The sequence below is a fragment of the Macrotis lagotis genome, chromosome X (assembly GCF_037893015.1).
Source record: "Macrotis lagotis isolate mMagLag1 chromosome X, bilby.v1.9.chrom.fasta, whole genome shotgun sequence".
In the NCBI taxonomy this organism is placed as follows: Eukaryota; Metazoa; Chordata; class Mammalia; order Peramelemorphia; family Peramelidae; genus Macrotis; species Macrotis lagotis.
The window spans coordinates 329,813,235-329,840,318 of NC_133666.1; the positions used below are offsets into that span (position 1 = coordinate 329,813,235).

The following is a 27,084-nucleotide window of genomic DNA, read 5'->3' on the forward strand; positions in this document are numbered from 1 at the left end:
GGATATCCCTCTTAAAGAATTGGAACTACTGGTATCAAGGATTAAACTTGTTCTTCTTGGTCCCATAGGGCAGAACTAAGAGCAGTGAATAGAAGATTAAGAGTATACCTGTCTAGATAAGGGGAAATTTGCTAACAGAATTCCAGAAGTGGAATGAGTTTAGTTGTAACTTGACCTTGGGACGGAATAGGTTTCTTCAAGTGAAGGCTGCATAGCGACTAGGCAGGGAGAATAGAAGAAGCTTGGTTTAACTATGGGTTGGATGAAGTTCTTCATAATTCCTTCAAAAAGTGGGGAAAGGGAATTGAGGAACTGCTGAACTCCAAGTAAGGAGTCACTGAAGTTTTGAATTCAGTGGAATCCTTGGGAGGAAATGAACACTCCATCTTGAACTTCATAGAAAAAACAGAATTTGAAATATACTTCAATTCAAAACACACACACAAACACATACACACACACACACACATATATATGTATATATACATCATATATATATATATATATATATATATATATGACATGCTTACCAAATTTAAGATGCCATGCAAGGCACTATGGATAAAAAGAGTAAAAAATAACTCATAAAATTATTCCTGCCCTCCTTCATGAAGCTCAGGGAGAGAGTTTTAATAACTAGGAGGGATCAGGGTAATCTGACATGAGCTCTAGATTTGCAAAAGCACCTTTCATTGATTTTGGAGAAAGGATAGAGTCTCACTAAAAATCTTCAAGAGTAATCAGATGCTGTCTATAATGTAACCAGCCTTTGCCATTTAAAAGAAAGTAGATGTCTAAATAGACTAATGTGGCAGTATACAACAAAAGTAACATGGGTTCTGTGAGAATGGAATTGGGATCACTAAAAACTCAGAAAAAGCTGATATTAGAAGGTCAAATCAATATAAGGTATTTTTTAAAAAGTTCAGTTGTAGGCAAGAGGAAGAGCAAAGAAGATATAAAATACTGATAATAGTTGATAGAAAGGATGTAAAAATGTTCCAATTTTTATTTTGTTTTCATTACAAAGGAGGAAATCTTAAAACAATAGTCAACTCATAAAAATGATTTGAACAGGAAGTGATATCCAAAGTGAAAAAATGCTAAACACATCTACCTGCCTTCCATGAATTCAAGTCACTAGTCAGGAAGAAGCATATCTTTGATTGTGGACTTGCAGCTAGTGAGTTTTGGAAGATCATTGAGAACAGGACAAGGGAATATAAAACTTTAGGAGGGCTTTGCTCCTATACTTTAAAAAATGGTAAAAAGCAGAATTTGTAATAGATTCCCTTGGATCAGATCCAAAAATGAGTTATATAGTTTGGGAAGTTAGGTTAGAATCAAGTTTTTTTATACAAGTTGTCTGAGAAAACATTTTTCTCATGAATGATCCTCTGAGCCATCAGTCATGATGAAGTAGAAAGACTCATACCAGAAATGTCCTGAAATTAAAAATTAGAAAACCTGAGTTTGAATCTTGCTTGATTCATTTATTAGATGTGGTCATGAACAAATCTAGAGTTGACACTGAAATTAAGAATGAGAAAACCTGGTCTGAGTCTTGGTTCCTCTATTTAATAAATGTGTGACCTTGAGTAATTCATATAAACTTTTTGAACCTTTATTTAATGTGATTCTCATTTTAAGGTAATATAAATCATATTGCCTGCCTTACCTCAAAGAGTGATTAGTTTAATAATGTGAAATTATTGTTATTCAAAATAATAAAATTGCAGCAACAATTTGACAACCAGCATCTTCCCATGAAAGTCTAGGTTCTGTATTTCTAGTTTCCACTACAGCACTTATTCTAGTGCCTAGGTATAGTATCATAAGTCTTTAGCTGGAAAGGACTTTATAAGCTATTAAATTCAACCTCTTATTTTTATAAGAGAAGAAATGAAGGTATAGAGAGTAAGTAGCAGAGTCTAGATTGTTGGGTTTCAATAAATTAGCTTTGTTGACTTGATTTGTAGGGCTTTAGCTAGAATTTTTATGTGCAAAGAAAGAACCACAAACTACCTAGAGCAGGTGGTAAGAAACACACTTTCATTTTGTGGAAGTAGTGACTCTCAAATATTCATGCAAAATCATTACTAAGGAGGCATTCATGGATTGAGAGTGGCAGGGTAGGGCAGTGGAAAAGTTTTTCCTTGCCTATCATCTGGAAATTTTCTATTTGCATTCTGTAGCTCTCATGCTCAGCAGCCACACCCTAGTAAAACTGTCTCAGCAGGTTGAGAGTAATGTTAGTGAGTTAGGAGAATATTTACTCCAAGAAAATGAAGAATGGGAAAGATAGATGAGAATAATTTGTTCTAATGGCCATCAAAGTGGCAAAGCAAAAACTGGATTTCTTAGAGCTTGGTTAGACATTGAAGATACCAAGATACCAAGATACCATTACATCCTGGGTCATTGCCAGTCATGTTGATAGAATGAGGTTGACAACTTTGCACACTCTCCATAACTTAAATGCCATTTATTCATAAGTGGACATATCAATTGTGATGACGTTGGTCCTCTTTGAAAAAACAAAGGGATAAACGGCAATAATTATCTGTGATAATTAGATGACAAATTATTGTTTCTATATTTCTGAAAGACTGAAATTACTATTACTGCCATTTAAATTTGGCACTTGGGGCAAAGACCTGATTTTCCTACCTTAGTTAAGTCTCTAAAGGTATTCTTAGAAATTATTCCAACTTTTCTTTTAACCTTCTCTTTTTGAAAAGTCTGTTACAGCTTTTTTACTTTTTTGCAACTCTACAACCTAAAATAAATGAGATTATGCATTTTGAAGAAATTTAAATTGTAACCTGCTCCTCTATTAAGGAATATATCTGTTTTTGAAGGAAGATAAATTATTGAACTACAGAGAAAGAGGCTAGGAGAAGAGTACCTAAATCACAGTCATAGGCATGCTAACAGAATGTTCCTGGCTTTGTCTTTTGTTTTTCTGATCATTGGCTGTACCACTTGACCAGCTAGATTCTTAAAAAATAATAACAAAGCTTTTCATAAAGGCCTTCAAATAACAGTGTCAGATGATGATAGTTTCATGTATCCCAATCAACAGAGAAACAGCACCCTCCCATCTGGAATTTATCAAACACTAAATGGAAAATGAAAATGTGTGGGTGGTCATTCCTCCGCTTCAGAAATGAACTTAGCACTTGAAGGTCAGTCAGCCTGACCAAAGGATCAAGGCAATGGGTGTTTATAGAGCAGCAGCCAAGGAGACTGGGTGAAGGAGCAGAGTAGGGAAGAAAGACAGCACCCAGCACAATGTCTGCAGGCATCTCAAGATATCATGTGCTTCTTACTTCCCTTTCCCACACTCAGGCAATTCTGGGGAAATAATCTCCAAACATAGTTCCTTTGGATTTGTTGCCTGTGATGTATTTATTGAAATAAATTATGAAGCAGTATCCTACTCTTTAAATATATACAGATAGATGTTGCTCTATTCAAGATTGGTTTTGACACTGAGGTTTGGCTCCATTGGGTCCTCTGTTCCAAAGGAGAGCATCTTAGCGTCTGTACTGTGATTTCATTGGTAAAGGCAACTCCCAAGAGAGGAAGCTCCCATTTATGAAAGAGGAGGCTGTTACCTCCTCTGTCATTTATATTCATAAAGAGCTATCTAGATTAAGAGATTAAATGTTTGGCTCAGGATCACACAGCTTGGACCCTGAGTCTAATGAGAGTAATGGATGTCAGAACTGAGACAGAATTTTCATGACCGAGACCATAGTCTATACCATATTGCCTTCCTTAGCAGTAGTCAAACAGTCAAACACTGGAAAGAAAATGGAATTTCTAAGGGATATGCATAAATTAGAAGAAACCCAAGGTCCTCTTTTGCTGTCCTCTACCTGAATAGGAATTCTTCGAACAACATCCTTGATAATTCCCCTTGACTTCTCTAGCTTCCTTTTAAGTCCTAGCTAAAATCTGTCCTTTTAGTGGAAGCCATTCTCAATTCCTTAATTCTATTGCCTTCTGTGTTTTATTCTCTATCATATATAGGTATGATACATATACATACACACACATAATATATATATATATATATATATATATATATATTGCTTTGTAAATTTTTGTTTGTATGTTTTTCCTCAATTAGAGTGTAATCTCATTGAGATCATATATTGTATTTTACCTCTTTTAGTGGGGTGGCTAGGTGGCATAGTGGATAAAGCACCGGCCCTGGAGTCAGGAGTACCTGGGTTCAAATCTGGTCTCAGACACTTAATAATTACCTAGCTGTGTGGCCTTGGACAAGCCACTTAACTCCATTTGCCTTACAAAAAAAACTTAAAAAAATAAAATAAAATTTGTGGCCTTGGGCAAGCCATTTAACCCCATTGCTGCCTAGCTATATATATATATATATATATATATATACATATATATATATATATATATATATATATATATCTCCAAAAAAATATCCATTACCTCTTTTAGTAATACCAGGGCTTAACTCAATTCTTAACACATAGTAGGTGCTTAACAAATATTAATTGAATGAATGAATTTATCCTATGAATTTTTGTATTATCCTATATGTATTATATATTAATATATTTTATTATCACATAAGTATGTATACTGTATATGTATGTTTGTGTGTGTGTGTGTGTGTAAATACTTGTTTTGAAAATATTTGCTTACTTGTTATTTCCCTCATTAGAGTGTAAGCTTCTTGAGGGCAGGGGCGATCTTTTATCTGTTTATATCTGGAGTCCTAGTACTGAGCACCAGTAAGTGTTCAAAAGTGTGAATTGATTGATCAATTAGTTGAAGGGCTCAAGTGATAGGAAATTCACTATATTCTGAGGCAGCCCATTCCATTTATACTTAATCCTAATGGTTAGAAAATTTAACCTTTTATTAAACTAAGATAATACTCTATACAATTTACAGCATCACAAAACCAGGAGGATTTAAATTTAGCTTAAAAGACAAACAGGTGTTTTTAGGGAACATCTAGTCCAACCCCATTCTTTGATAAATGAAGAAAATGAGGTTTGGCAAGATGGAGGGATTTGCCTAAGATAAGAGAAATAGTAAGTGCCCAACAGGATTTTCCAATCCAGCCTCTTTGACTCCATAAATGGTGCTCTTGCCACTGAACACTTAATTCTACCTACCTCTTACTCCTGGTTCTGCACTGTAGAGCCCCCATAACAAATCTGATCCTTTTCCTACTGAGAGCCCTTCAAATATTGGAAGCAGCTACCATGTCCTCTAAGTATAGTTTCTTCTGAATTAGCTGAACTTCCTTCATGTCAGTTTGTCTAAAGTTCTGTCTGCAGTAATGTAGGAAACCACCAACATAGATTGTAACTTGTTTTAAAGTAGAAACCTTCTACTTCTGTTCATCCCCATCCCCACTAGGGTAGACAATACCTTTGAACCAAATATGCACTTTAGAAACATTTTTTGATTGACATAGCAGACTTCATAAAGTTTCTATTTGTGTGAGAGCAGAGAACTATTTTTGGCAGGATATCTCCCACAAAGAAATGTAAAAAGAAACCACAAAAAGCATTTTTTTTCACAGCTCACTCCTCTTACCTCCATAAGGCAATAGATTGGTTGATGTTTGTACTTCATTCTCAAAGAAAATCATGGTGTCAGGGAGGTGATGCATGACAAACACATGAATTAGATTTGAGTGAGAGGGTACTGTGCTAAGTCACCAGTCTCATTTTCTCTTCCAAAACCATCTAGATCCAGGGACCAGATATGAATTAGGACTACTGGAGATGTCCCGAGCCATGAGGCAATCAGGGTTAGGGGACTTGTCCAAGGTCACACAAGTAGTGTCAAGTGTCTAAGGCTGGATTTGAACTCCCATCCTCCTGATACCAAGGCTAGTGCTCTATCCACTGTGCCACCTAACAGTATTTAATTTTTTTGATTACTTCATAAGATGAAGAACCAATAGAAATTTAAAAATGAACAGGGTTGGGAAAAGTCACTATTGATGTGGCTGTGAATTGGTTCAAGTCTTCTGGAAAATACTTTGGAATAAGACAGAAAAGTTACTAAATTGTTTGTGCCCTTTAATCCAGGGATTCTACCAGAAGGACTATTTTTCAAGGCAGTTATTCATATAAAAAAAGGCTCAGATATAAAAACAACAACAGCAACAAAAACCCCTCATTTCATTGTAGTCTTATTTGTGATAAGAAAAAAAACTAGAGGAAAAATGTGTCAGATGACCAGGAGATGGCTAAACAAATTATAGTACATAAACATAATGGAATTGACTCTGAGTGATTTGTATGTTTGTGTGTATGTGTGTGTATGTGTGTGTGTGTGTGTGGTTTTCTTTTCTTTTAATTTGTTGGAGGATATAGGAAGACCAGAATCATATTATCATTTTTATGGGAAAATTTCCTCTGTGAGGAAATTCTATTAGCGTAGATAAATGGTTTCTCTATTACTGAGTTTTAAGAGAGTTTTCTGGAACACCAGTGACTTATCCAAGGTCATATAGCTAGTATGGGTCAGAGGGAGGACTTGAACCTCTCTATCCTTCTTGACTACCAGGCCAACTTTCTATCCACTATACCTTATTGCCTCTCATGAATGATGTAGGATTTTACTGTGTAATAATGGAAGACAATTGTGAAGAATTCCAAAAAAGGTGAGAAGACTTATATGAAGGGATGCAGAGAGAAGGGATACAAGATAACCCAAGTATTGGTTCTAAATTAGAGCCAAAAGAATAATATGTATTTATAACTATAACAAAGTAAATAATGTCAACACTAAGAAGCAACAAAACTAGTCAGTTATAATAGAAAATATTAGTATCCTACTGTCTAAGTTAAAGGGAAAACCCCAAATATCTAAAAAAAGTCTGTGTATGTATATATATATATATATATATATATATATATATATATATATATATATATATGTGTGTGTGTGTGTGTGTGGTGTGGTGTGTGTGTGTGTGTGTGTGTGTGCGCGAGAACACATGCTAGGGCATGCTTTCTATTTTCTTGGGAATTCTTTCTTAAGTAAAAACAAAATGCATCCAACAATAAACTTGGGGCAAAAAAAAGAAAAGTGATCTTGGCAACAGAGGAAAAATGGAAGATTGGCTTTTTGTGATCTTAGTAGAACTATGCTATTAAGAATGCTGAAGTAGGGGCAGCTAGGTGGTACAGTAGTAGCACCAGTCCTGGAATCAGGAGTACCTGAGTTCAAATTTGACCTCAGATACTTAATAATAACCTAGCTGTGTGGCCTTGGGCAAGCCACTTAACCCATTGCCTTGCAAAAATAAAAATAAAAATAAATGCTGAAGTAGATAATATGAAATGTCAAGTCTTTGGAGTTTCTTTGGCTACATCAATCTTTTGGCTTTGGAGTTTGAAGTCTACTAAAATGTCATATCTTTTCCACTAGAATTATTATTTAACCCCTATCTTGTGCTTAGAAAAGTGGGTTTTTTTTTTCATCTAAGTGTAGGACTTTATATTTATTGTTATTCAGTTCACTATTTTAGGCTATTGAGATTGTTTTGGATCTTGGACCTGTCTCTCATTCCTTGGGTCAGCTGGTCTTCAAACTTGGTCATCTAGACATTTTTAGGGTCTAGTTGCATTTATGGGTGCTCTCTCTATCATATTACATATAAGAAGTATTTAAAACTCCTTTTCCTACCCCTATTGCCTGCTGTAGGATTTTCATATTAAGTCATTTATATAGCCTCGTAATTTTGTCTATGTAGTCTTCTTTTTTGCATTCAAAAACAATGAGATAGATCTCTATGCAGGGTAAGTGGGAGGGATATACCAGGGAATGAAGGTTATGTGAAAACAAAGAATAGCATTTTTTTTAAAAAAGCAGATGCAAGAAAAAAAAAGCTAGTACTTTTCTATTAGGGATATTGTTTCAGAAACAAACCTGTTAAGACACATTTGAATATAAAATTTACTCTTCTTTCAAGGGTCTATGAATTTCTGAACTGTTATGTGCTGATAAATAGGCTTTGTTCTTAGACTAAATGTAGCCTTTTATCATTCCTATATAGGAGATAAGTTGCTCAGACAAGGAGAGAAACAGTGGTTTTGGTAGTAGAGAAACATTTGTGGAATCAACCAACATCCCTACATGAGTTATGGAAGGCACATGACCTGTAAGGCTCTCTTCCCTTTGGAACTACCAAAGAGTGGATGAAACTAAGTTTACCTTGTCATTTATCAGGTCAGATGATTTAGAAATATCATTTCACTTCAAGGAAATTGCATTGACCATTCATCTGCCTTTTGGGAGGATAGAGTTCTTAGCTTGAACATAAAAAAACTTTTTTAAAACTATCTTAAAGGGCGGCTAGCTGGTGCAGTGGATAAAGCACCAGCCCTGGAGTCAGGAGTACCTGAGTTCAAATCCAGCCTCAGACACTTAATAATTACCTAGCTGTGTGGCCTTGGGCAAGCCACTTAACCCCATTTGCCTTGTAAAAACTAAAACAAACAAACAAAAAAACTATCTTAAAGTTAATTGGATAATGGTAATTTGGATAACTAATTGGTTTCCTCTGTAATCTTACATATTTTATCTTGTACATTTAAAAATGTTATTCTTGGAAAGTTTCCTTAGACTTCACCAGTTTGATAAATGGGTCCATACATAAGAAATATTAAGTAGCATTGTCCTAGAGTCAAAGGAAATTCAGGTGGAAGACACATTCATTTTAGGCACTCCTAATCCTTATTAAATATTTCGTGGTAACAGTAGGATTTTTTTTTCTAATTTGATCCAATTCAACAAACAATTATGATTAAGAATTTACTCTGGGATCTTGAAAAAAAGGATAAAAGCCCCATATGTACAAAAATATTCATAGCAGCTCTGTTTGTAGTGGCAAAGAATTGGAAATTGAGGGGATGTCCATCAACTGGGGAATGGCTTAACAAATTGTGGTATATGTATGTAATGGAACACTATTGTTCTATAAGAAATCAGGAGGGGTGGGATTTCAGAAAAGCCTGGAAAGACTTGCATGCATTGATGCTGAGTGAGATGAACAGAACTAGAAGAAATTATACACCTTAACCACAACATGGAATGAATATCAACCTTGATAGACTCCATCAGTGCAATGATCAGGGATTATTTTAGGGGATTCATAATAGAGAATACTATCTGTATCCAAAGAAGGAACTGTGGAGTTTAAAGAAGACCAAAGATTATTATCTTCAATTTTTAAAAAGTTGCTTTAATAGTACATAATTTAGTTTATTATCTTCAATTTTTAAAAAGTTGCTTTAATATTATATAATTTAGTATCTCTGATATTTTCTTTCTTACTTATGGATATGTTTTTTCCTCTCACCACATTCAATTTTGCTCTATGCATATCATGAAAACAAATGTAAAGACCTAACAGATTGTCTTCTATTGGGGGGGAGATTAGAGGGAAGAGAGGGCAGAGGAAAAAATTGTAAAATTCAGAAACTTACAAAAAATGATTGGTAGAAACTACTTTTTGTATGTAATTAGAAAACAAATAAAATATTTATACAATTAAAAAATCTTACTCTGGGCAAGACACTGTCCTAGGAACTGGGAAACAAAGATGACAAATGATCCAGTCCCTGCTTCAAAGGAGTTTATGATCTAACCAGGAAGAGAACTACATGGTGCACAAATAAATGTGATGCAGTATAAAATTTAGTAGGAGTAATGGAGGGAACCAGTCAAAGGACTCTAGGAAGACTTGAAAAGGGAGAAATGACAGGTTTAGTCAATGGGTCCAGAGACTGCATACTGCATACAGAATGCATTTCTCATATTATCTTTGCAGCAAAGATTCAGGGAATTTTAGATGTGAAAAGACCTCAGAAAATAGCTAATCCAATCTATTCCTTCTACAAAGGAGTAACTGGAGTCCAAAGAAATGAAATGATTCTCTCGTGGTTGCAGAGTTCTTTTTGCAGAGCCAAAATTAGATGCTTGATTCCTAGACCAGTAAGCATGTTTTCCATTATTTCATAATCTCCTGTAAGTGTCTTTAAAAAAAACCTTCTTTATTCACAGAGTATATTAATGCCCTAGTATTTTAATTAAACAAATAATTTTCAATAACTTGTTTTCTGCAAGACCAAGGCCCACTGGGTCTTTGTGTTGTGGCTAAGAATTGGAAATTGAAAGAATGCCCATCAATTGCGGAATGACTAAACAAGTTGGTATATTATTGTAATGGAATATTATTGTGCTATAAGAAATGACAAAAAACTTGGAAAGACTTCCATGTAGAGTGAAGGAAACAGAACCAGGAGAATATTATGTACAATAGCTACAGCAATATTGTTTGATGAAGAACTGTGAATGACTTAGCAATGCAATGTTCCAAGAAAATCCCAAAGGACAAATGATGAAGTATATGATCTGCCTCCAGAGAAAGAACCGATAGATTGAACACAGTCTGAAATATGCTATTTTTTTCATTTTCATTTTTTCTTTTATTTGAATCTTCTTGTACATAATTACTAATATGGAAATGTTTTACATAATTTTACATGTAGAACCTAATTCTGATAGATTACTTTCAGGGTGGGGAGGAAGGGAAGGTTAGAATTTGTAACTCAAAACTTTAAATAAAAATGTTAAAAAAATTGGGAAAAAACTAAGGACTGGGAGCAAAGTCTCCCCCTTATGAAGTCTAATAGGGGAGACAAGATATATATCTAGATAGATAGATAGATAGATAGATAGATAGATAGATAGATATAGATATATGTATACATATAGATAGATATAGATATAGATATATGAATAATAAAAATAGTATATAAATTAAATAAGGGAGATACAAGTACTAGAAGATTCCAAAAAGCAAAGATACTACTTCCAGTTTAGGAGTTTGGGTTGGTGGGGGTAAAGATGGGAAGAGAATTAGGAAAAATTTCATGGAGAAAGTGAAATTTGAACTGAGCCTTGGAAGACAGATAAGACTATCAATAATCAAGTGGAGAGTACATTTTAGACTTGAACAAAGGCCCAAAGTCAGAAAAATGAAGTTTAGAAAAGTTTAGGGAAAAAAAGTTAAGCAAAATTTGATCATAGTACTGAAGATGTAAAGAGGAGTAGTTTGATAGAAGACTGAAAACATAGACTATTGAAGGTATTCAAGTGCTAAAATAAAGGAGTCACTTTCTTGTAGTCCCTGAACAACAAAAATGGTTCTCAGTATAGTTCATATATAGTTATTGGTGAATTGTGTATTCAAACTAGCTGATTCTGACTTTATTATTAGCCATGGGAAAGAATATATGCAATAAAAACTATGTGTTCCAAATACTATCCCGTACTAAAGAGGTAAATATATTATATATCAAATTATCTCATGACTTCTTAGACTGAGCTTCGTGATGCAGTAGATAGATAAAATAGTGGATCTAGAGTTAAAAAGACTGAGTTTGATTCAATGCCCCAACCACTGATTAGCTGTGTGACCCCTTGGGCAGGTCATTTAAAAATTCTTGCCTCAGTTTTCTCATACATAATAGGGATAAGAAGGATAATAACATCTACCTTCCAGGATTGTTGTAAGAATCAAATGAGATCATATTTATAAAATACTTTGCAAATTTCAAAGTACTGTAAAAATGCTAGCTATTGTTAGTAATAAGTAGTCATAATGAACTGTATGAGCTATTTTTCTGTAACTTTTACTGGTCAATATTATGATTATTGAATGGCAGCTAAAATTGAGATAAAAGAAATTAGCAAATCATAAATTCAATTCTTAGGTACCTTCTTTTTTGGTGAAGGATAATAATTTATGATCTAACTGGTATATGGAGCGTTTAATGAAAAACCTCCTGTTATTTATGTAGGTCAAGTATTGCAAACCAACTTGAAATCTTAAAGAATTGTCTCCAGGACTGAGCATTTTAAATGATTTAAGAAGCCAGTAGGTTTCAGAGTTGGTACATGAACCCAGTTCTTTCCAACTTAGAATTTGGTTCTCTGTCCACGGTGCCACATTACTTCTGGATAAATTTGTTTTCATTTAAGTAAAACCTTATCCCTTCATGAGATATACATAAAGAGAGAGTTAACCTAGCCTGAGCTGTTGCAATGAAATATGAGTAGATTTGTGAAATTTTAATGACATTTAATTTTAATATAACATTTATTTAAATTCAAACACATTATCTTTTACTCCTGGACATTAATTCCTTTAGGAAATGCAAAACATCTTAATGAATACGATCAGTTTCAAGGAGGACCCTAATTAATTAATTTGCTAATTATTCTTCCATGTTGAGGCTATTTGTCTTGTGCTGAATCTGTCTGTGAAGCAAACATAGCCTAGGTTGATAGGTGACTTTCTATTTCCTAAAAGATTTGGTGGCAATATGATGGCTACCAGGTTAGAGATGCCTGATCTCAAGGTCATGGGGTACTAGTTTTTGTAAGATGACCTGTATTGTGAATCCTGGATGTTGGAGGATCAAATGATATAATATTTTCAAAAGTGCTGAGCAAAGTATTTGGCTCAGAGTGGACACTACTAAAATACTCATTCCCTTCCCTTCCTCTGCCCTGAGAGGGCTACAGCTGACTTAGGGTAAGTAGGGGCAAATCCTATTTTCAGCTGAATTTTCCACAACCTTGTTATCACTTGAGGCAAATGTCCTTGAAAGAATTCTATCCTTGGGAGTCTGTGTCTTGGTGATGTTATAGCTCTTAATTCTGGTAATGAATCCTTTGGGTGAGGTCCAAGTTGGGGCTGTCTTATTCTGTATTACAGAGAAGTGTTTTGTGATAAAGTTCGAGTAGAATAAGTGTGTGCATCTTTAGGTATGAATGTGAGTGTGTCTGTGTGTGTGTATGTGTATGTGAGCAAGAACCCACAACTCATTCCTAAATCCCCCTGAGGAGTTCCTGAAGAATGAATAAAATTACTGCCTAACCAATGGGAGCTACTGTGATCATTCAGAGATTAGCTATGCATAATAAAGTCCCAATATAGGTTTATGTGGTGGCTGGCATGTATAGTATAGACCTAAAGTAGCCAGCACATCCTGGGCCTTGGGACATACTCTCTAAAAAAATGAAAGCAAAAAAGGGAGAGAATGCAAAAATACAAAATTTCCTTGACAAGCTGGACCTGATTCTTACAAGGGACACAGCATCCAGGGCAAGGCTGCAGCAAAGCCTCTACCTACTGTTTGCTGAAATCCTGCAATTCTGAGGATTCACAATTTAGGGTATCATACAAAAACTAGAACCACATGATGTTGATGCCATATATTCTTGCTTGTTAGTCTTCATGCTGCCACCAAACTTTTTAGGAAATGGTAAACTGCCTATCAGCCTAAGCTGTGTTTGTGTCACAAACAAAAACTCAAGAACTCTCCACTGCAGGAAGGAGAAACTAGGCTAACCAACTGTGATGTATACCAACCACTTCTTACCTGCAAAAGTTTACTGGAAAGTAAACTGGAAAGTTCACAGATACAACAGACAAAGTATTAAAAATCATAACATGAAATCACCCTGTTTAAATGCAATTCTAAAAAAAAATTGAATAACTTACTTTCAAACTGGGAGTCTCTACGAAGTTCTTCTGGTTTCACAAAATACTGGATGCAGACGTACATTAGTAATATAATAAGGACGAGGGTACCAAGAACAGCGGAAGCCACGCTAGTAAAGAAATACCTGAGGAGGGAAGCAAAAATGACAAAAAAAAAATGCAAAACAAGTCAAACTTTGTCCTATGGGTAAATATAAATACAAATAGAGTTTGAAAGATAAATGTTCATCACAAAGGCTGGGGCTAAAGTGCAGAAAAATTAATACTCATTGTAATTTCCATTAATCAGAAGCCCAAGTTTTCTATTGTTATCAACTCAAGTCTGTAAAAGTGTGAATGCCTTCATTATGTTCTGAGATAATCATTTCATATCAGTCACATTTTTAAAGATTAATTTTCACTTTTCTTGTTTTGAGTCTATTGCTCTATGGGCCCCACTGGTATTTCCCTTCTTAGTTCTCCAGAAATCTATGGTATAATCTTATAGAGAGCACAATTAAATTCTATTACATATGAGAGTACAGGCTTCTCTCTACGTGGCCTTTGTTTTTGTACAAACTAAATGTTTTATGGAAACAATGGATGTGTTCCTCTGTGTTTATGCTAGATCTAATTCTAGATTCAAGAAGGTTTTGTTCCCAGAATGACTTCTTTTATCAATAGGAAGAAGGATCAGGTGATTGAATGAACCTCAAAAACTGCTGACTCCAAACAGGAAGAACCTCAGTTCTCTCAGTTCACTGAAGACAGTCCAATTCCTAAAGAAGATAAAGTTTTTTTTTTAATAGATGTTTACAATCATCCTATACAATGGTATATTATCCTTTGTGAGGAAACCACTTAAAAAAAGACAAAAACAACCAAGAAACCATTTCTGGCCAAAATATTCTTAAAACGATCAAAAGGGAAAATACTAATCCTTTTTAAGAACTTTTGGTTGAGAGGAAAAGTAAAAAAAAAAAAACCTTTCCAGAAGTAGGAAGATGTTACAAAATGATGGGCTAAATTAAAGAAATCCTTTCCATATCAAGGATAATTTCTTTCTCTTTCTTCCTTTCCTTCCTTCCTTTTTTTTCTGTCATTCCTTTCTTTCTTTTTTTAAGACAGAGGGTGGGAAGCCTGGAGGAGTATCAGGAGAAAGAATAGAAGCACCATATGCTAGTGACTTAGTTGCCCTGGTAACCAGATTTTTGATTGGAAGATGAGGTCACGGGGAGATGCAACCTAGATCTCTCCATGATCTTTGGAATCTAGCAACTAATTAAATAAAATCCCAAGGTCTCCTTTATAGAAATTGGACAATAAAAAAGGACCAGAAAGCTGAAGCAAAGGCTTAGTGTACAGAAGGGCAGATTTCTGGAAATAAGGGCAGAGCTGAGGATGGAGGAGGAAGACTGAGGCTTGGAATTGTCCATGATCGTTATATGGGGGTGGGGGGAGGAGGAGTCAGAAAAAAAGTGAAAGCAATAAAAGGGAGAGAATGCAAAAATACAAGAAAAGTTCAGGGAGGAGAGATTCAAGATTGAGTCAGAGGTCCAAAGTATCCAATGCTTCAGAGAAACTCACGAGAGTAAAGCCTATAAGTGGAGCCATGGGCAATTGAAAGGAAGGGGAACTTGTGTCTTTTGATAATGCAGTACTAGAAGCCATGGCATGAAAGCTATGTGTTGGGATAGGCAGGAGGGGGATTCTGGAAAGAAGCAAAGTACAATGATACTTGAGAGGAAAGTTTGCAAAACACTTTGCAATTAGAATTTCATTTGATTCTCACAACAATCTGGTGCTACAAATAAGGAAACTGAGGCTCAGAGATGTATCTAGGGAAGAGTTTGAAACTTAGGTAGTAGCCCCAAGTCCATCCATTATATCAAACTGTCTTCTAAGGCAGTAATGTCATGTATTGGAGGAGCAGGAGGCTGTCTAAATGTTATTTGAAGAGGCCATGTAAGACAATTGTCCCTGATAAAAATCTGTCCTCCATAAGGGGCCACTGCTTTTTGTTCGCCAAATTCAGAAACACTGTAGGGGTGGTAGGGATGGTAGGAAAGTTAGAAAGAATTGACACTGTTGGGAAGAATTGCCTCCCATGCATATATGAGCCCTGTGGAATAACTGCTGATGTTTGAACAACTATTTTACTTCAACTTTTCTCTAACTCTCCAGTTTGCTTGGAAACAACAAACATACCCAACCGTGAGTTATTACCATTGTCCCTTGTAGATTAGAAATCAGTGGCTCTCGGGGTGGCTAGGTGGTGCAGTGGGGGGAGCTAGATGGCTCAGTGGATAGAACACTGGCCTTGGAGTCAGGGAATTTGGCTTTTGAAGAAGCCTTGGGCTGCTCACTTGGGAAAAATACAAGATGACATATAAACTCCATCTTATGGTAATACTTGGTAACTACAAGTGTTTAATTACAGAGAATGTTGCAAATATAATCTGTATATCCTTTCATGTATTAAATATACTTTCAAATGAAGACTGGTTGAAGGAACTAGACATTTTTTGGTTTAAAAGAAGACTTAAGGTAAGGGAGGATAAGGGAATGAAGGAAAGACTTTTATGTAAATGAGGGGTTAGATTTATTCTATCTCAGTAAGGAAGGCAGCATTATGACCAAGAAAGGGAAAAGTCAAGAGAAATAGAGTTTGGCATAATATGAGGAACTCTAACAATTGGAGCACTCTCCATTTGAAATGAGTAGACTCAGGAGGCAGTGTTCCATATCTCTGAAGTCATTAAACAAGAAATGAATGAGTGCCTTTAATACTGTTGTAGCAGTATTTACAAAGAAATTAGACTAGATGCCCTCTGAGGTCTCATCCCAAGTCAGTGATTCTATGATGCTAAAAAGAAATGAGGAAAATAGTGTACATGAAAAATCAGCTTGTATGACCCAAGACTTAAAAAGGAAAGATCAACAAGCTATGGGAGACAGATAAGCTCAAAAGGTGAGAGAGTTACTCAGACTAAGTATATCTGCAGATAGAAAGAGTGTGAAAGTTGGGGGGGGGGCAGCTAGTTGGTAGAGTGGAGAGAGCAATGGGCCTGGAGTGAGGAAGACTCATCTTCCTGAGTTCAAATGTGGCCTCAGACACTTACTAGCTGTGTGACCCTGGGGGCATCACTTAACCCTGTTTGGCTCAGTTTCCTCCTCTATAAAATAAGTTGAAAAAGCAAACTGCTCTAGATTCTTCACCAAGGAAAACCCCAAATGAGATCACAAAGAATAGACATGACTGAAATTGACTGAATAACATAGTGAAAATAAATATGTTTTCTAAACTTTTAAAAATATGAGAAAACTATGACCCCACTCCAGTAATCATGGTGCTAAACCCCAACAAAATGCCAGAATGGGTTATTAAACAGAAGAGTTTCTGAACACTTCTGAACACTTAGAAAGAAAAACAGAAATTACTAGAATCTAACATAGATTTACTAAAAATAAATCATGCCAAATTAAGTTTATGTCCTTCCATTATAGGGCTTCTATAATAGTAGTTTGGGGTTCAGCTTAGATATAGTGTGACTTGATTATAGACTTGAATTGAACAAACTCATTGAATCATAAGTCTTGAAAGTTGAAAAGAACTTTAATGGTCACTTATTCCAATCTGCCTAATAAATGTGGTAATATCAACTGGCCTCTGTTTGTTTATAATGTACAGTGCTGGGCAGCTCAGTACTTCACAAAGCAATTTATTCCCAATCTCTATTGATTGGAAAGTTTCACCTTTTTGCCTCTTATAATCTCTAGTTTCCTTCAAAATTCATTTCAAGTGCCATCTTCTATGTGAACCCTCTTCTGATCCTCCAGAGCCTAGAACCTTCCCCCATAAAATAGCTCTAATAGCTCTCTTCCACATTACATAGTCCTTTAGATATTTGAAGATGGCAGATATGTACCCTCTAACTTGTTTTTTTTCCTCTGGGTGAAACTTTCATATTTAAAGGTTTTAGACCTGGAAGAGAATTTAAAGAGCATCTAGTCAATCCACCTCATTTTACAAATAAAGAAATAAGGGCCAGGGAAATTGAATAACTTGCCCAGGATCCCCCCAAAAACCTTTTTGTTGCTGCTGTTGCTGTTGTTCAGTCTTTTTCAATTATGTGTGACTCTTTGTGACTCCATTTTGGGTTTTCTTGGCAATAAGAGCTGAGTGGTTTGTCATTTCCTTCTCCAGGTTACTGTACAGAGGAGAAAACTAAGGCAAGCAATGTTAAGTAGCTTGCCATTTCCTTCTCCATCTCATTTTACAGATGAGAAATGGAGGTAAAGGTTATATGACTTGCCCAGGGACACTTAGGGAGTGTCTGAGGCCAGATTTGAATGTATGAAGATAAATTCTCCTCTATTCACTGTGCCACCTTGTTGCCACAAAATTAGCAAATCATTAAAGCTGTGATTAGACCTAAGGTTTTTATAATTCCAAAACAACAATTTTTCCACTGTATCAGTCAATCCTAAGATAATGTGGCATCCAGATTCCATACTATTTTTAATTGCTCTCTTCTGGGTGAAATTTAGTTTGCCAACATCCTTGTCCCTCTTAAAGTAGGGTATCAAAAACTGGACACAATATTCCAGATGTAATCTAACCAGTGCAAATCAAGTGCCTGCATCATTTGAATTAATCTCTTACTTCTCAGTTATCTAGTCCTAAGGGTAGCTGGCTGAAAATCAGAGGCTTATTTTACCCTGATTGGCACCACTATTACCAGATAACAGTTATGAGAAATGCAGTCATGATACCTAGAATGAAATAACCAGCTCCCAGTAAGTCTATCTTGCAAATCCAACTTATTTCTGCAATAGCCAATGTCACACCCTTCCCTGAAGGAAGAGTGTGTCCCTACATAACCCCATTATTCCTACCATTCCTATTTTGTTTTCAGTAGAGACTAAAAAAAAAACATTTTGGCTATGATAATTATCATAATGGCTGAAGACTTCCTTAGATGACAAAAAAAAAATCACATTTCTTTTTATTGTTCCTTTATACTTTGTGTTTTATAAACTATAACTCCTTTTCATTACTATTCCCTAGAATTCCATCTGTCCTCCTTTTTGTTTTTTATTCAACTCTCTTCAATCTTCAAATTGGATAGTCTCTGAAGGGTTGATCTCAGAACTACTGTGGGGGGGGTGGAGGGAGAAGGGGGGATAGGAGTTGGGGGTTTGGGGGTGGAGCAGAACCAAGATGGCAGAGCGAAAGCAGGAACTCCCAGAAGCTCTCCCCTAGCTCACTCCAAATGCCTTTAAAGTAATGACTCTATCCAAATTTTAGAGTGGTAGAACCCACACAAGGTCTGAGTGAAACAATTAAGTGACCCAAGACAACTTGGAAGATTCACTGGAAGGGGCTGTTACACTAGGGTTACAAAGGACCCTCAGTTCAATCACCCAGGAACAGCCTGCAGAGCACCTAGGTCCCTGAAGGTTCCTGGGTCTGTGGCAGCAGCTGTGGTTTCCAGACCTCTCAACCCAGGGCTTGCCATGGACAGTTGGGAATCTCAGCAGGGTAACTCTGCTGCACACTAGAGCAAGAGCAGAGCCTGGTCCAGCACGGGTCTCAGTACAGACCTGATCCTGGGGGAGCACAAGCATGACTGGGGAGCCACCCAGCAAGGAGTCACCCGGCAGCTGCTTCTAGATTGCTCAATCCACTGATAGTAAGGGGTTGTGGGAGTCTGTGAAGGTAACTTCGCTATCTATCTCTGAGGCAGAAATCTGTTGCCTTGCCAATACTCAAATCCAAGTCGTAGTCTGGAACCCCAGTCTCAGGAAAAAAAGTTTTACTGCCTTAGCAGAACAGGGACCCTCCTCACAGTTCCAGGCTAGAGGAGAGTGATTGTGGTTATCCACAGACCAGAGCACAGGTCAGGAAAGCAGTTAGTCTCATAAGACCTGGAAGGAATTGAAGTCCCTGGGGAGGTGTCCCTGAAAACAATTACAAAAACCTTCAAAAACTTGGGATGGTGCATCTTCCACCCTGGAAGCAGAACCCCCATTTTAACAAAAAAAAAAAGTTAAAATCAAGTAATAGGCTGAGGAAATGAGCAAACAACATAAGAAAATAAATCTGGTCATGGACAATTACTTTGTACCCATGGAGGATCAAATTACACACTCAGAAGATAACAAGAACAAAGCTTCTAGATCCATAGCCTCCAAAATATGAATTGGTCTCAGGCAATGGAAGAATGCAAAAAAGATTTTGAAAATCAAATGAGAGAGGTAGAAGAAAAATTGAGAAGAGAAATGAGAACGATGCAGGAAAATCATGAAAACCAAATCAACAATTTGGTAAAGGAATTACCAAAAATTACTGATGAAAATAACATCTTAAGTTTGAGTCAAATGGAAAAAGCAGACCAAAAGGTCAATGATGAGAAGAATGCCTTAAAAAGCAGAACTGGTCAGATGAACTAGGAGATAGAAAAATTCTTTGAAGAAAATAATTCCTTCAAATGTAGAATGGAGCTAAGGGAAGCAGATGACTTTGTTAGAAATAAAGAAACAATAAAACAAAACCAAAAGATTGAAAAACCAAAAGAAAATAAAAAATATCTCATTAGAAAAATAGCTGACCTGTAAAACAGATTCAGGACAGAAAGTTTAAAAATTATTGGACTACCTGAAAGTCATGACCAGGAAAAGAGCCTAGCCTTCATTTTTAAAGAAATTCTCTAGGAAAATTGCTCTGATGTCCTAAAAGCCCAGAATAAAAATAGAAATTGAAAGGATCTACCAATCACCTCCTTAAAGAGATACCAAAATGAAAACTGCCAGGAATATTATTGCCAAATTTCAGAACTTCCACAATAAGAAGTTAAAAAATATTACAAGCAGCAAGAAAGAAACAATTCAAATATGGAGCTACAATCAGGATAACACAAGATTTAGCAGCTTTAAATGCTTATAGGGCTTGGAATTTGATAGTTTGGAAGGCAAAAGAGCTTGGATTTCAACCAGGAATCATCTACTCAGCAAAACTGAGCATACTCTTTCAGAGGAAAAGATGGATATTCAATGAAATAGGGGACTTTCAAACTTTTCTGTTGAAAGGACCAGAACTGAACAGAAAGTTTCATCTTCAAGTACAGGACTCATGTGAAGCATAAAGAGTGTGGACAGGAAGGGCAAATTGTCTTGTTGAACTGCTTGTATTCCTGCATGAGAAGATGATACTGATAACTCTCATGAATGTTCTCATTGATTAGAGCATATATAGACAAAGAGCAGGAGAGAGTTGAATTTGAAGGTATAACATATTAAGATTGGGTTAATGAATGAGAAAGGAATGTATTAGGAGATAATAAAAGGAGAGTAGAATGGGGTAAATTATTTTATATAAAAGAAGCAAGGAAAAGGTTTTGCAATGGAGTGGGAGAGGAGGAGGGGGAGGGGGAGTGAGTGAGCCTTATTCTCATTGAAAGGGATTCAGAGAGGAAATAATATACATGCTCAATTGGGTATAGATATTTATCTTACCCCAGAGGAAAATAGGAGAAGAAGGGGATGGGAGAAAGGGGACAGGGGGAGGGGAGGGGGGTGTAGGTGATAGAAGAGAGGAAGATTGTGGGAGAGGGTAGTCAGATATAACACACTTTTAAGACAGGACAGGATGAAAGGAAAGAAAGAATAGAGTAAGTGGGGGTTGGGGGGAAATAAAATGGAGGAGAACACAGCAAGAAGTAGCAACTATGGTAAAAAATATTGAAGCAATTTCTCTGTTGAACTTGTGATTAAGAATACTATTGGGGCTGGGGCTGCTAGGTGGTGCAGTGGATAAAGCTCTGGCCCTGGAGTCAGGAGTACCTGGGTTCAAATCTGGCCTCAGACACTTAATAATTACCTAGCTGTGTGGCCTTGGGCAAGCCACTTAACCCCATTGGCCTTGCAAAAACCTAAAAAAAAAAAGAATACTATCCATCCCCCAAAAAATGAATTGATGATGTCTGAATACAAACTGAAGCACACTTTTTTTCCCCTCACTTTACTTTTCTTGAGGTTTTTCTTTCTTGGAGGGGGCAGGGATTATGTTTACTTTTACAACATGACTACTGTAGTAATGTGTTTCATTACTACACATTTTTAACCTACACCAAGAAACTTGCTTTCTCAATGGGGGGAGTGGAGTGAGAGGAAAGGACAGAATTTGAAACTCAACTTTTTCAAAGTAAATGTTAAAACTTGCTTTTTCAATGTAGCTGGGTAAAAAATTTAAAAATAAAATAAAATAAAACAGAGAAAATCACACAAGAAAACTACAGTGACAGAATTTCAGAGTTGAGAGATATATAGAACAACTCATTGATTTATTTGTTAATAATTTCTACTGAGGAAATCCCTGACTTTTCAATCATTCTAATTGTTAGGAAGTTTAATCTGTATGTCAAACCTAAATTTGCCTCTGTGAAACTTTAGTAGACTACTTTAATTTTTCCCTCTTACACATGATAGTCTTTTTAAGAATTTGCAAATAACTGTCATATACCTTGCTTTCATTTCTCTTCCCCAGGCTCATTCTATACTCAATTCCTTTAATCAGTCTTCATGTCAAAGACTTGAATACTCTTATTACTCTGGTTGTCTTCATTTAGATAATTTCTAGCTTATCAATGTCTATCCTAAACTGTGGTGCTAATGAAGAAGATGATGATAATAGTATTTATATAGGACCTTAAGGTTTGCAAAACACTGTATTTTTTATTTGATCCTCACAACAGCTTATTATATAGCAGGGGAAACTGAGGCAGAGAATACAGCTAGCAGGACATGATGTGAGCTCTAGTCTTCCTGACTCCAGGTCTAGCACTCTATCCACTGCATCATAACCCTGCCTAGTTAACTCAGAACTGAACTCAGGATCCCAGATAGGTTTTGATCAAGTAAGAGTATAGTGGGATTATCTTCTCCTGATTCCTGGAAGTCTTACTTTCCTTAATATATATCCAAGAATACCCAAGATGGTATTATCTTCTTTGGTTGCAATATCATACTACTGACTTAAATTTAACTTTCAACTAAGCCACCAGTACTTTTTCCATATAATCTGGAATATAAACATTATTTTCACATCTTGTATTTATAAAGTCAATTTCCTGAACCCAAGAACAAGACTTTATTTTTATCCATATTTAATTTCATCTGATTTGATTCAGATGTGCTGGCCTGTCAAGATGCTTTTTTGAATCTTGCTTCTGCTATCCAATATGCTAGATGCTGATTTTAAATTTGTTTCATATATATTGAAAGTAAATGTTAAAACTTGCTTTTGCAATGTAGCTGGGTATATATACATATATATTTGATAAAGATTCTATCCCTTTGTTCAAATTTTTTATAAAAGTATTAAAGTGCATTAGATTGAATCCAGATTCCCTGTACATTTCCCTGAGGACCTTCTCCAAGTGGACATAGAGCCACCAATGGCTACTCCTTGAGCCTCCCCATTTGATATATTTTTAATTCATTGGTTTGTCCTATTATCTAATTCACAATTTTCTGTGTCTTCCATAAAAACAACATGATGGGCTTTTCATACATATTGAGGTAACTGACCAGTGTTAATGTGACTTAAAATATTAATTTGGGGGGCATCATGTTGCCATTTTGAACTTGCAGTCTATAACCAACCCCATCAGGATTTTTTTTCTTTCTCCCACAACCTTCTATGTAGCCATACTTTTTCTATTTTGTACCTATGAGGCTGATTTTTTAATTAAATCCAACTGTAGTACTTTATATATCGTTATTCTAGCTTATTTAGATCTTTTTGAATTATTATTCTATTAGCTGATATGCTAAGTTTTTACTCTTAGATTGGATCATCTGCAGATTTGATGAGTATGTTCTTTAGGCCTTTCTCTGATCATTGGTAGAAATAATGAACATTCCTGGGGTAAGGATAGTACTTTGAGTGCCTACTTTAAAGACTCACTACAAGTTCACTTCAACTCATTAATTACCCTCTCTTGTTTCAGTCATTCAAATAGTTCTGAATCCTTATAATCATTACTACAAAGTTCTTTATCTTTCCATATTATCTCCATCTTAATATTAGCTGTGATCCCAGAATCACAAATGTAAGAGTTGGAAAGGATTTTAGCAATCATCTTGTCTAGCTTCCAATCCATTGTAGGACCTTTTTTTAAATAGCATCCTTGATTTGCAGAAATCCAGTCTTAGCTAAATACTTAGAGTGAAGAGATTTTGTTCCATTGTTGGAGAGCTCTTGTTTAATTTGATTCAATTCAGCAAATGCTTACATCTCTTATTAGTAATTTCTTTTATATATTGAACTGAAATATGTCTCTATCCAATTTTCATCCCTGAGTTCTAATTTTATCTTCTGGAGCAATACAAAACAAGTTTATTTTTTCTTTAGCACAGTACTCTATTTGAAGACAACTAGCTTGTGTTCTCTCATTTCCTCTTCTTATCCCCTCTAATACCAATCTTATATCAGGACTTCTCTTTCATAAGCTCATCTCAACCAAGTCTTTTCTTAAAGATGTGATTGTTTAGAACATGTATTACCCTACCAATGCTTCTCTTGAGCAAGTATAATTTGTCAATATACCTTTTAAAATATGGTTACCAGAATTGAATTTAGCATCCTTGATCTAGTCTGTAATATACAGTTGCCTGTTGCAACTAAATGTAAGAGTTTACATTTATCTCTGTTAAGTTGCCTTTGTCACTTTCCCCCAGTTTTCCAACCTTTGAAGATCATTTTGAATCTTGATTCTGTCATCTATAAAATTGTTTAACCCTCCCAGTTTTGACTTATGAAAATCTGATCAACATACATTTTGTACAAGTCGAGCCATGTTTTTCCCAAGATCATAGAGCTCAGCATTTCTTATACAGAAGATTCCATCACAACTGTATGGCACAAGTTGTTTAACCATTCCCCCCAATTGATAGACACCTCTGCAATTTCCAGTTCTTTGCTACCACAAAGAGAGCTGCTACAAATATTTTAACCTTTCTATAAATATTTTAGCCTTTTTGTCCTTTTCCCCTAGTTATACTGGGATTTTAGTCAGTCTGATAGATGTAGAATGATTTCTCAAAGTTGTTTTAATTTGTATTTCTCTAATCAATAATGATTAAGAGCATTTTTTCATATAAGTTGTTTTGATTCATTCACCAGAAAGCTACCTGTTCATATCTTTTAATCATTTATCAATTGGGAATGACTCATATTCTTAAAGAGTTGAAAGGGTTGTAACCAAAGATGGGGCCAAGTGATACTACACTAGAGCATTCACTTCAGATCAACATTAATATTCTTAATTAATATTGATTATAATCAGTTGTGTTATCATCCAGCCCAAACCTCACCATTTTATCCATGAGAATATTATAGAAGATGCTGTCAAATGCTTTGTTGAATTCATATTACATTAAATGTATAACATTACTCTCTTATACAACCAATTAAAATTATTTGGAATTGCTTATTCCGGTAAACCTATGTTGACTCCTAGAAATTATGATAAACTTTGCAAAATGCTCAAAAATAATTTAAGAAATCATTCTAAAATCTTTCAGGAAATTGGCATTACAATGACAATTTCTAGAACTCAACCTTTATCATATTTAGAAATGTAAAAATCATTTTTCCATATCCATAAGTGGTTACCTCTTCCACTTCTCATGATGTCTCTAAGATCATCACCAATGATCTGAGAACATAACTACAAATTTCTGTAACTTTCCAATATAGAATTTACTTGGGTCTACAGTGCTCCACTTATTAAAAATAGCCACATTTTTGTTTTACATAATCTTTTCACCTGCTTTGAGCTTAATTATCTCTTCATATTTTGCTGTCCTATCTATGTTAAGTACCACTATCTTTGCTGGAGGAGATAGTAGTAAAATTTAAGTAGCTCTGCTTTCACTCTCTCTTATCAAAGCTGGAAATGTTTCCCTTCTTTCTTTTTATTGCTTCAAATGCAGATTATTGTAAAAAGTGTAACAAGAGTCTCTTCTAGTTAAAATTATTAGGGGCCTAGTTCATTCTGGGCTTTTGATTCCTTAGTGATAATTAGAGATGTTATTCAGTTATGCACCCCTCCATCTATCTTTTACAAATTATCTTTTTTAAGCATACACTTATCATAGAGAATTCCAAGAAACCATATTAATTTTTTTTGTACTTTATCCTCTTTTAAAAATATTCTTTGGGATAACATGCTTTTGTATAGTTAGAATTTCATTTTTCAAGGATCACTTATATTTAAGCTATATTCTCCTTTAGGGTCTCTAGTTATATCATTATACCTATCTTTTCTATTCAGTTAAATCTGTGATCCTTTTCATTTCTAAAGTTGATCTTTCTATCAGTGGCCTAATTCCATTCCCTTTCTTCTGTATTGAAAGACAGAATGGTAAAGTGGATATGTATAATCCAAAACTTGAGATGAAAATTAATAAAATCAAGTTAGCACCAAAAAATGTTAGTCCTATAAAAACCTTTAGAAAAACTGAGATCAAAGTCCTCTCTCATATGATATGACTATAATTTGTTCCTTTCTTGGCTATCATAATAGTTAGAAGGACACATTGCTGAAGAATGATGAAGAAAAAGAAGGAAAGAAGGAAATTCTGAACCATCTAAGGCTTGAATGAACAACACTGGTTATATAGTTTTCTTTGCTTTTCCACAAAATCAGTGAGTGAGTTTCTGTGTTAGAAAAGGAGGTAAATGGGACTGAAGGTCACAAACCAATAATGTACAACAATAATAACTTGTTACTAGTTCTAGATATTATAATTTAGCCTAATATGAAAAGGAAGACCTCAAAAAGACCTTACCTCTAACATCAACAACATGTCCCTTGAACCTCAGTGCCCTCAGACCAAAATAACATCTAAGGCATCTATTTACCTAACAGCTACCTCAGGGGCAGGAGAATATAAGTTAGAATTACACCACCATGACCTTGGATAAATAATTTAATTTTTGGATGTATCAGGAAACACTTTTGAGAATATAAAATGTACAATGTTTGTTGATCTGCATTGATAGGAGGAGTGTCCTTACCAGAAGTATTCTAGCACAAACAAATTTACTGGTCTGAACCAAAAAAATCCTAAAATCTATCCAGGTGAAAAGTTCATAGTGAGTAAGTTCACAGATCCATTTAAGCGTATGAATCTTACAAGACTGCGTAAACCTCAAATGATGTCTATAAATAGTTCTTTGCAAACTTTAAAGTGCTCTAGTAATGTCAGTTATTAATAGGTTCTCTTCAAGCTCTCATTCTATTGGCTCTTTTCCTCCTATTTATAGACATGGTAAAATCTTACAAAGACCTTGTCAGTCAATAAACATTTAATAAGTGCCTACTATGTGTCACTATGCTTAACTTAACCTGCAACTGTTTCAGGATATTGTGCCCCATGATCATTTCGTTTTTACTCATGTGTTAGGGATAGAGGGCCAAATTTAAGGAATTGAGAAGACATTA

General features: G+C 35.4%; 1 protein-coding gene across 4 annotated transcripts in view; it reads right to left on the reverse strand.

Moving 5' to 3' along the window:
* The window catches only part of LOC141497520 (palmitoyltransferase ZDHHC11-like), a 201,959-nt gene that overhangs the window by 46,542 nt on the left and 128,333 nt on the right, over positions 1-27,084 (reverse strand). For all 4 annotated transcript variants that reach the window (XM_074200189.1, XM_074200187.1, XM_074200188.1 and 1 more), the window contains one exon: positions 13,592-13,716. In XM_074200189.1, coding sequence (XP_074056290.1) covers positions 13,592-13,716 — 125 coding nt within the window. The remainder of the gene's footprint in view (positions 1-13,591; positions 13,717-27,084) is intronic.